This window comes from Pongo pygmaeus, chromosome 13 (assembly GCF_028885625.2).
Source record: "Pongo pygmaeus isolate AG05252 chromosome 13, NHGRI_mPonPyg2-v2.0_pri, whole genome shotgun sequence".
Classification (NCBI taxonomy): Eukaryota; Metazoa; Chordata; class Mammalia; order Primates; family Hominidae; genus Pongo; species Pongo pygmaeus.
The window spans coordinates 91,545,052-91,557,583 of record NC_072386.2 but is presented as its reverse complement, the minus strand read 5'-3'; the positions used below and the strand labels follow the sequence as shown (position 1 = coordinate 91,557,583).

Below are 12,532 nucleotides of genomic sequence, written 5' to 3'. Positions count from 1 at the left end.
CCAGGCAGGCTCCTCAGTTATCAGCAACTTTGAATTGTAGAGGCTGGTTGGCATCTGTTCTCCTCACCAACTGCCACAAATAAACAAAACATCCCCAAGTCAAAACTCTGCTCATACAATTAAAATCACCAAGAAAATGCACATCAGCATTCCACTATGAGCAGCTTGTATGTCTCTTTCCCACCCTGGATCTGTCAAACGCATTTCAAGCATGGCCCAACAGTCCCAGCTCTATGAAGAACTTAGTGAGATCCAAGTTACAGAAGGATAGTTACTATGTAGAGTATCCAAAACGGCAAAAGACATAATGCCTTGGGGAAAAATGTAGTTACTGAATAAGTGTTTGTGGAATGAATGAATGAATGTATTCATGAAACAAAAACGGCATGAAAACATTCCACTGCAAATATCTACAAACAATGGTTATCCCTCTCTCCTTCCCTTTCAATTCACAGGTAAACTGAAAGTGTTCCATATAATCCACCTGCTGGTATAGGAAGACTACAAGGAAAGATCAACTTTGACTATACGTTTGAGACTTTACAAGTTTGGTTGCTGAATATAGAAATTAAACCCAAGGGCAACAAACATTTATGCAAAATTCCTCCAAAGTGATACTCTCAACACCTAAGGTCTACATGAACCTTACAGAAGAAGTAAGCTCGGCTAAACTGGAGCTAAACAAAAACCACAAATATAAGGAAACAGTCCACCATGAGAAAATAGATGTCCTCTTGTTCATTAAAGACAGCAGACACAACCAACAGGAGGATCAGTGCCAATATTTTCAGATAATAGGACAATCTGAAAATATATAATTACATTTAATATAATTAAGGACAAAAGAAACAAAACCATAAGCACAGAAAATGACACTATAAAAATCATTTTAAAAACACATAGAATTTCTGGAAATTAAAAAAACAGCAACAAGATGGGCTAAGAGATAGAGTGAAAGAATGAGAAGATACACATAGATGTTGCAGAAAAAATATTTGAAGCAGCAATGGCTGAGAGTTTTACAGAATTAGTGACAAACATGACTGTTAATATTCAGGATACACAGTAAGTCCTAGCTAGTATAAATTCACACTTAGACATATTATATTGAAATTTCAGAGCACCAAAAAAGGTGGAGAATTTAATCCCCCAACTCATGACAAGGTTGGAGGGTCAGACATGCCTCATTATACCCTCCTCCCTTTTGGAATTCAGGAAAAGCTGACCAGCATTTACCATCTACACAGACTTTAAGTCTGATAAGAAACATTTACAATCTATTCTCTCCGGAGCCTGCTACCTGAAGGCTTCATCTATATGATAAAATTTTGGTCTCCATAACCTCTTATCAAACCAGACATTCCTTTCTATTGATAATGACTCTTTCAACAAATTGCCAATCAGCAAATTTTTAAATCTACCTGTAACCTGAAAGTTCTCCCCTTCGGATTGTTCCACTTTCCGGACCAAACCAATGTATATCTTGAATGTATTTGATTGATGTCTCATATTTCCCTAAAATGTATGAAACCAAGCTTCACCCTGACCACTTCGAGCACATGTTCTCAGGGTCTCCTGCAGGCTGTGTTACAGTGCGTGGTCACTCATATTTAGCTCAGAATAAATCTCTTCAGAGTTTGAATCTCTTCATCAACAGTACTAGACTCTTGCTGAAAGGACTGCTAAAGAATAAACTTCATGAGGAAATTACAGTAGGAGAGGAATAGTAAGCAAAGAAACTGATGAATACAGGTAAATTCAAAGAAGTCCAACTGAAAAAAAGGTGAAAATTTTAAGGAAAATATAAAAATGAAGGATGGCATATAAGAGCTCAAAGTAGCCAAAGAACGGTCATTGATTGTTTAAGAGAATCATGGAGCTATTGATGAACTTCAGTTTGTGTTGTCAAGTATGTATATTTAAAATTTTAAAGTAATTTTAAAAAAGAAATATAATTTTTAACCAATAAAAGAAGGAAATGGGGGATTAAAACAAATTAAGTAATCAAAATTAGATGATGATAGGGAGCAAGAAAAAAGTAAAAATCCATGTTTATTCATAATTCAATAGTAAAACACTTGAAGTGTTTTCTTTAAGGTCGGCAACAAGGCAAAGATGTTCTCTACCACTGCCTCTATCCAACGTTACAGGGGAGTTCTTAACCAAAGCAATAAGACAAGGCAAAAAAGTAAAAACATGACAATTGGAAAAGAAGAAATAAATCTGCTGCCACTTATAGATGATGTAATTGTCTGAAAAAGAAACTACAGAATATATGACATAAAATTAATAATAGAGGTTTTTAAAATTTCTTCAAAGAAATTGATATACAAATATCAAGGTTGCTTCTATAATGCAGCAGAAAACAACTGGCAAATGTAATTATCCTCTAGCAATTCTGCTATGTGTCAGACTAAGAGAGTGCTTGCATGTATGCACAAAGAGACAAAAATAAGAATATTTTCTGCAAAAACATTTATGACAGTGAAAAAGCATATTAAGTAAACAAACGCATAAACAAACTGTCCCTCAGTAGGTATATTTGCACAATAGGATAAATTGCAACAATTAAAATGAATGGACTGCCAATCTGGATAAATCTCAGAAACAAAATGTTGAATGAAAAGGCAAGTGGTGAAAGGTTCAGCATAGTGTCATTTATGTAAAATTTTCCTAAAATATTTATGAATACATACATATGTAGGAAAATATAAAACATGCATGGGAAACATGTAAGGAAAAGAAGCCCCAAACTTCATACATATAATGACTTCTGGCTTCAGGACAATAGGATTTTGGCCATATCTGTAACATTTTATTTTCCTTGACAAAAATATTTGAAGCAAATATGACAAAACTTTAAGATTTTGTCTTGATGGTAGGTGCAGGGATGTCAGTTATTTTCTGTGATTAAATTCTTTCATGATTAAAAAACAGTGAAAAGATATTCATTGGTCAAGTTGACATTTTTTACCAAGTTTTGTGATATCCTTGTTACAGTACCTGGAATAATATAGGTAAACAATAAGTGTTTGATGAATGAAATACACGAGAATCATGAGAGTCACTTTGAGATTCACCTCCTTCCCCCTCAATGTCTTCTGTGTCCTACTTCCCTTCCCTTTTGCCTGCCTATTTCTAAGAGAGGTCTAAGAGAACTTCCATGCAAAATAAGAACAACAATACAACAAGAAAAAGAATAAATCATCTTTCCTCTCCCAGATTTTTAGACTTCTATTTATGTTTGTGTCAGGGTAAGCTACAGAAGAACTAATTTATCTCCCTCGTTGCTGCTCCACCGGCCAAGCTCATCATTCACACATTAGAGAGCTGAAAATCTTCGGAGACCACAGCTTCCAGCAGTAAATTAAACGTCTCACTTTGAGGGTTGCTTCCTCTTTGATTTTTAAGAAAATATAAAATAAAATTGCTGCAGGGAGGATAAAGATGATGATGGATGACTTATTCCCTAACTTCCCCCAGCCTACTTAAAAAATTATTTTTCATATAACAAAAGAGAAAGCAAACACTGAAAAAGGTACTATTATTTTACCTTCTAACCTTTTCGCATGAGCAGCAGGAAAAATGATTTTTTCCCTTCACCACAATATTAATAAGAAGAATAGTAACCAGAACCCACAATATATATAATTATCACTATTGTCTGAATGGAGTTATTTTGGCATCGTATAGCAAGTTAAATGCAAAATATTAAGAATATGTGTTTCTTGTTGAATGATGAGTTCTTTGTTTACCCGTTCAGATATTTAGCTTAAATTGAGTCTATATGTACCTTCGCTTATATTAACATCTCTGTTCCAACCTTCTCTCCTATCTTTACCTGATTCTGCAATATGAACAGATTATCAAATATCACCAGAAAATAAATTATGAAATATTTGTTCATCTAAAAGTACCAAGCAATATCTATAAGGTGAAACGCAATGATCCGCCATACACCCATATATTTGATCAAAAATCAGAATGCTCAAAATTATCTGACTATATAGGCAGGTAAAGTTATTTCAAGTTGGAGAACATAAAAGTTCTTGTCTAAGTGTTTCACAGGATTTGTATAAACAACAGATGTACTGAAAGTACATTTTTGCTAATACGAACAGTGGTTTAACCCAACTTTGTTTTTATATGGATAATAAAGCGGATCAACACACATTTCTCCCACAGTCAGCCAAAAAGATGCCGTAACAAAGAATATGCTACAGCTCACCCCTGGGATGTGGAGACTATCCTTCAGTTACCCAGACAGAAGTTCAGGATACTTCCTTTTCAGCTCTTTACACTGTCATATTTTAGGTCTGATCTTTAGGCTAAAAAAACCGATCCACTAGATGCCCTATTTTCTTGATAAGGCAGATACAATAACATCTCTGGCAAATCCACATCTTATTTTGAGATAACCTAGAAAGCAGTTTTTTTCCGAATTTCCTAAAAAATTCATGTCTTGGTCTCCTCTATAGCAAACATAGAAACGGAGGCAGAGTACAAAAGGAGTCCAGGAAATTTAACCAAAAAGATGCTGGAAAAACTGCTAGTACAAAGTTGGAGCAACTGAACAAAGTAATTCAGGACAAAATAAATCACACGTTGCACAAGCTCCCAATACCCTACTAAAATGTCCAGAGGAGATAGTAAACTCTAAGATTATTTTTCTTTATTTGGGTTCCAAGGCAAAAGACCATGAACTAATATCTGTAAAATGCCTGGATTATTGACTTCCTGAAAGAGGATATTGATTTTTTAATAAAAAAATTAATTAAAATGCTTCATTCTCTGATAGTTAACATTCACATCATTGTTGAAAATAGAAGAAATATAATAAAACACAATATTCCTACCCCAAAGGTGAAGTTTAAAAAATTCTTACTCTATGACTTCCTATTTAAGAAACATTTTGCATAGTTTATTAATCTTTACCAATATTTGTGCTATCAAAATTGAATTACCAACCATAAAATTAATTTTATAAAATAATCTAAGTTATCAGAATAAAAACTGTTACTTTTATTTCAATTTGTCCATAAAGGTTAAAAAATACACATACCTCAACAAATATAAAACACGGGATGATGGAATAACTTCGTTGAGTGTTGTTTCCTACAGCCATTTCTCACACCATATAGCAAGACTGCACCGTCTAAAACTGTCCAGGCTGAAATAGAAATAGGTTGCATAGTATAAGAACCACATATTGAGAAGTCCCTTAGGTACTTACATAAAAATATCAGCTACCTTCTAGATAAGCAGACTGTGTGCAAAAGCAAAACAGTGATCTACAACACAGTCAAGTCAGACTAATAATCATTCCAATAAAAAGCAAATAATATATACTTGCCATGAATAGTTTTACAGCCAAAATGACCAGGTCAGGAGCCCCTTGTGCACATAGCTAGTGAATAGAATTCTAATTGCCTAGTACTGCATAGTGCCTTACCCCAGTAGACTGCCTTAATGCCATGAAATACAATTTTCGGTATAAAACTTTTTTTTCTTGTCCATCCTGCATGGATCTCTCTTACTTGTTCCTAATCCTCCCAATTTGCAACCTAGAGAATTGTCTGCTTATGCTCTGGTCTCTCCCTTTGAAGCTGACATTTAGTACAGAGCCACCAATCCCTGACTTCCTTCCTTGACCATTATTTGTCCTTGCTCTCTTGAATACACAGCCATGAACAACTTCAGGTTAATATGTCACTGATCTGTTTCACTGGTTTCCCTCAGCCCTGTGTGTGACCCAAACATAAAACAGTAAAGGCATAACACATTTCATTTAACTTATAAGACATTCACTTAGCTTACAAGAATGGAGTAGCTGGGCAATAGCAGATTGTCATTAGATATTTTATTAGAACATATCTTCCCCGCTTTGAACTGAAAATATAATTGTATTAGGAGATCAGTTAGTTTTGATTCTTCTTAATACAATGAAGTAAAGATTTTAAGCTTTAATGAAATTTCCAGTCCAGAGTTTTAAAAATCCAGTACATTTTTTATTCTCTAGCCAAAGCAATACTACACATTTCAGATATCTGCTCTTAAAGTCATTATTTTTCATTTGTTCTGTTTCTCTTTCATCCCTACCAACAGTTCTTGTAGATTTTGATTACAGTATGAAAGGTAACATAGGAAGTACTAGTCTATTTGAATGGCCAGCTGTACTTTTTAAAAGGTCAGACATTAATTTTAATGTCTTCATTTCTATCCTTCCTAAGTTTCTTTCTGCCCTTTTCCAGAATGAAACTTTAAAATACATATCCTTCCCTTTTGAGATATCAACTCCTCACTTGTCAATTAAAAGTTTCTCTGATCAAATTTAACATTACATGCTTTATAAATCCATACCAATCACAGTATTTTTTAGGCAACTTAATTTTTTTCAATTAAAATTGGATATTTTCTGTTATAAAATCATACCCATACTACATGTGTTATTTCACCATTCTATTTTAGGATGTTATTTTCTACAATAAGAAAGGAATCTATATGTAGAAAACACATTCAATTGATTGGACAAGCATCATTTTAAAATGGACAACCATTTTAATTTTGCCCTTACTTAACCCAAATATCTTAGAATTTACTTAGTATTTATGATATAAATGAACTTTCCTGTTAGCATCAGCCAAATACAGTGTTGTATATCTGAAAAGAAAATTAAATATTAATTATGTTCAAGAAGGCAGAGGCATGAGAAAAAGCAAAGGCATCAGACACCTAGTGTTTTAGATGGCTTCTCCATGCAATTAATAAAGAATAACAAAGTGGAGAATATAAGACAAGCTTTAGGATACGAAATTCCCCTCTATTTTCATTTTTCTGGTCCAAAATGCAACCAAGCTTTTTATATGTATATGGCTACACACACACACACACACACACACACACACACATAAAGAGACGGGAGTAACTATAGTGAGGTATATTTCATATATACCAATTCACTCATTTTAAGTGTACAATTCAATATTTTAAATAAATTTACCAAATTGTGCAACATTTTCATAAGATAGTTTTAGAACTTTTTAATCACCCCTAAAAGAATTATCATGTCTATTTACTGTTAATTCCCACCATCAACTCCTTCACCATATCCCAAAGCCAGGTAATCTGCTTTCTGACTCTACAGATTTGCCTTTTCTGGATATTTTAAATGAATAGAATAATATAATACATGACCTCTTATTTCTGCATTTCTTCACTTAGCATATTTTTGAGATCCATTCATGTTGTTGCACATTCAGTAATTTTTTTCCTTTTAACTGCCGAATAATGTTCCATTGTATGGCTATTGCACCTTTACCAGTTGGTAGAAATTTAGATTGTTTTGAATTTTTGGCTATATCCAGTATTTGGTTGTATCCAATATTATGGAAAACCATGCTAATAACATCTGTGTACAATTCTTTGTGTGGATTTATATTTTCATTTCTCATGGATATTAGACATCTAAGAGAATTGCTAGGTCATACGTTAAATTATGTTTAATTTTTTAACAGCACTACTAAAATGTTTTCCAAAGTAGCTATGCCATTCTACATTCCCATCAGCAATGTATGAGAGTTCCCATTTCTCCACATTGTCATTGACATTTTTATTATTTATCTTTTTTATTATAGCTATTCTACTGGGCGTGAAATGATATCTCATTGTGGTTTTAATTTTCATTTTGCTAATAAAAAATTATGTTGAGCATCTTTCCATGTGCTTATTACCCATTTTTATATCTTCTTTTGTGAAGTGTCTATTCAAATATTTTTTGTGGTTGGGTTGTTCGTCTTATTATTTTCAAGGTGTAAAGGTTTTTTTTACATTCTATATACAAATCTTTATCAGATACATATTTTCAATATTTTCTTCCAGTCTTTTGTTTATGTTTCAATTTTATTTTGTCCATCTTTTTCATTGATTGAGGTGAAATTCACACAATACAAAGTTAACCATCTTAAAGAATACAATTCAGTGACATTGAGTACCTTCACAATATTATGCAACCACCACCAAGTTCCAAAATATTTTTTCACCCCAAAAGCAAGCCCTGTTCGCATTAGCTGCCGCCCACTTTTCTTTAATTGACAAATAATAGTTGTTATATATATTTATGAGGTATAATGTGGTGTTTTGATTTTTATAATATGAAATGATTAAATCAGCATAATTAACAAATGTGTCACCTCACATACTTATTTTTACTACCAAAACATTTAAAATCTAATTTTATAGGAATTTTGAAATATATATCATTATAATCACCATTCTGCGCAACAGATCATTAAAGCTTATGCCTCCTGTCTATCTGAAACTTTACACCCTTTGATCAACATCTTCCCTTTCTCCATCCATCCCCCTCTTCCAGCCACTGGTATCCATCATTCTACTCCCTATTTCTATGATTTCAACTTTTTTAGATTCCACATGTAAGTGAAATCATACGGTATTTGTCTTTCTGTTCCTAGCTTATCTTACTTAGCATGATGTGCTCCAGCTTCATCCATGTTATTTCCCCCTTTTAAGGCTAAATAGTATTCCATTACAATATTACATATATATGTTCACCAAATAGTATAGTAACACTATACTATATATATACTGTACTATATATATACTACCTAGGCGTCAATTATCAATGAATGAACAAAATTTGGTTTATGTATGTATGTGTGTGTGTGTATATATATACACATACATACTATATATGTGTATATATGTATGTGTGTATATGTATGTGTATATATATATACACACACACATTATATGTATACTACCTTGGTGTCAATTATTAATGAATGGATAAAGAAAATTATATGTATACACCTAGGTGTATACATATAATTTTATATGTACACTACCTAGGTGTATACATATAATTTTATATGTACACTACCTAGGTGTATACATATAATTTTATATGTACACTACCTAGGTGTATACATATAATTTTATATGTACACTACCTAGGTGTATACATATAATTTTATATGTACACTACCTAGGTGTATACATATAATTTTATATGTACACTACCTAGGTGTATACATATAATTTTATATGTACACTACCTAGGTGTATACATATAATTTTATATGTACACTACCTAGGTGTATACATATAATTTTATATGTACACTACCTAGGTGTATACATATAATTTTATATGTACACTACCTAGGTGTATACATATAATTTTATATGTACACTACCTAGGTGTATACATATAATTTTATATGTATACTACCTAGGTGTCAATTATTAATTTTATATGTATACTACCTAGGTGTCAATTATTAATGAATGGATAAAGAAAATCTGGCGTATTAGGTATGTGTGTGTATATATATATGTGTGTGTGTGTACACACACACGCCCAAATAGTAATTTGGTGTGTGTATATATGTATGTGTGTGTGTATATACATATATACATATACATACATACATGTATATACATACATACATATACATACATACATGTATATACATACATATACATATACAAACACACACACACACACATACATATGCCAAATTTTCTTTATCCATTCATTGATAATTGACACCTAGGTAGTTTTAATATCTTGGCTGTTGTGAATAATGCTTCAATGAACATGAGAATGCATATATATTTTTGGCATACTGATTTCATTTCCTTTGGATATACACTCAGAAGTGGGATTACTGGATAATATGATAAATTATATACTTAGTTTTCTGAGGAGCCTCCATACTGTTTTCCAGAATGGATGTATTAATTTACATTCCCATTCAACAGTGCACAAGCATTTTTTTTTCTCCACACCCTCGTCAGCACTTACTATCTTTCATCTTTTTTATAATAGCCATTCTAACAGGTATGAAGTAATACCTCATTGTGGTTTTAATTTGTATTTCCCTGATCATCAGTGATGAGCATATATATATATATAAATTTATAAATATATATTAGATATTAGAAATATATTACATATCATATATTAGATATTAGATATATATTACATATCATATATTAGATATTAGATATATATTACATATATTAGATATTAGATATATATTACATATCATATATTACATATTAGATATATATTACATATCTAAGATATATTAGATATGTATTACATATCTAAGATATATATTACATATCTAATATATCTAAGATATATATTACATATCTAATATATCTAAGATATATATTACATATCTAATATATCTAAGATATATATTACATATCTAATATATCTAAGATATATATTACATATCTAATATATCTAAGATATATATTACATATCTAATATATCTAAGATATATATTACATATCTAATATATCTTAGATATATATTACATATCTAATATATCTTAGATATATATTACATATCTAAGATATCTTAGATATATAATAAATAATCTAATACATATCTGTTGGCCATTTGTATGTCCTCTTTTGATAAGTCTCTACAAAGATTCTTTGACTGTGTTTAGATTGGGTTGTTTTATTGCTATTGAGTTGTTTGAGTTCTTCATATATTTTAAATATTACCCCCTCATCAGATGTACGTTTGAAAATATTTTCTCCTGATCTGTAGGTTGTCTCTTTACTGTTTCCTTTGCTGTGCAGAGCTTTTTTGTTTGGTGTAATCCCATTTGTTTATATTTTGCTTGTGCTTGTGCTTTTGGGGTCATATCTAAAAACATCTTTGTCCAGTCCAATATTGTGAAGCATTTCCCTGGTTTTCTTTTTGTAGTTTTACAGTTTCAGGTCTCATGTTTAAGTAGTTAATCCACTTCGAGTTAATTTTTGTTTATGGTGTGGAATAAGAGTCCAATTTTGTTCTTCTGCTTGCGTAGATCCAGTTTTCCCAACACCATTTATTGAAGAGACTATTCTTTCTCCACTAGTGCTTTCTTGGCACCTCTGTTGAAAATCAATTGACCACAAATATATGGGCTTATTTCTGGGCTGTCTATACTGTTCTATTGGTCAAAATGTCTGTTTTTAATGCCAGGACCATGTTGTTTTTGTTCATTATAGCTTATAGATTTTTAAGTTAGGTAGTGTAATGCATTCAGTTTTATTCTTTTTTTTTCTCTATTCCTTTGACTGTTTGAGATCTTTTGTGGTTCCATACAAATTTTATAATTGTTTTTATTTCTGTGAAAAATTACACTGGAATTCTGATAGGGATTTCATTGAATCTATAGACCTCTTTGGGTAGTATGGACATTTCTTTTAATTTCTTAATTGTATTAGTCAGGGTTTTCTAGAGGGACATAATCAGAATTAATGGAATGTATTGTGTGCGTATGTGTATATATATGTGTGTATATGTGTATATATATGTATATGTGTGTGTGTATGTGTGTATGTATATATATATATATGAGAGTTTATTAAGTATTAACTCACACAATCACACGGTCCCACAATAAGCCATCTGCAGGCTGAGGAGCAACGAGAGCCAGTCTGAGTTCCAAAACTGAAGAACTTGGAGTCTGATGTTTGAAGGCAGGAAGCATCCAGCATGGGAGAAATATATAGGTTGGGAGCCTAGGCCAGTCTAACCTTTTCAAGTTTTTCTGCCTGCTTTATATTCTCTGGCAGCTGATTAGATGGTGCCCATCCAGATTAAGGTGGGTTTGCCTTCTCCAGCCCACTGACTCAAATGTTAATATCCTTTGGCAATGCCTTCACAGACACACTCAGGATTAATACTTTGCATCCTTCAATCCAATGAAGTTGGCACTCAGTATTAACCATCACAAGTCTACTCCTTGTCAACTTGAACCCACACACATCTCCTGAGATTATGCATAATCTTCAAATAAAGACAGTAATAAGGTCATAATTATGTCTAATGTAATACAACTACCCTTCATACAACCGGAAATGTACCAATCCCCAACCCACGTACATAAAGTTAACAATACTTTACTTAAATGCTGATATGAAGTCAATAAATCTTATGTCACATGATAAAGGAAATAAAATGAAGATATTTTCTTAGTACAAGTATATACGTGCACAAACATGTTTTTAACAAAAGAAGGAGGAAATACTTATGACAATTACAGTCCTTATTCCTGCAGCTGGTCAAGTGGTCATAGCTGGTACTGGTGATTAACTTCTTCTACTACCCATTCTGTATTCCCTTTGCCTTCAGCAAGCAACTCAGCAGGTTGTGTTTTTTTTCTTGATGGTGTGACCCAAACCTTCATTCCTGAAGGGTCTGGGCCATTTGTAGTCCTGCCTGGATTAGGCTGTTGTAGTTTCCCATTGACCTTAATCACAGGGCATGGTAATACTAAGCGATGCCCTAATGGATCTCCTAATGGATTCCATGCATACTCTTCCTTACCTAAGTTGTAGAGTAGTAGACTGATTTCACCTTGACAGTCCAGGTCTATTATCCCAGCCAATACTGTAACTCCCTTCTTAGCCCATTGACTTAAAGGTAGGAGAAGCCCAAACTTTCCAGGTGGCACTCTTAACTTACAGTTTAATGGAATCATTGTTGTGTCTGCTGGTGA

The 12,532-nt window shown here is 32.4% G+C and overlaps 1 protein-coding gene across 1 annotated transcript in view; it reads right to left on the bottom strand.

Annotated features, from left to right (window-relative positions):
- PLPPR1 (phospholipid phosphatase related 1) overlaps positions 1-12,532 on the bottom strand; it is a 298,422-nt gene that overhangs the window by 139,998 nt on the left and 145,892 nt on the right. The window contains exon 2 of the mRNA XM_054501460.1: positions 5,063-5,170. Coding sequence (XP_054357435.1) covers positions 5,063-5,125 — 63 coding nt within the window. The 5' untranslated portion in view covers positions 5,126-5,170. The remainder of the gene's footprint in view (positions 1-5,062; positions 5,171-12,532) is intronic.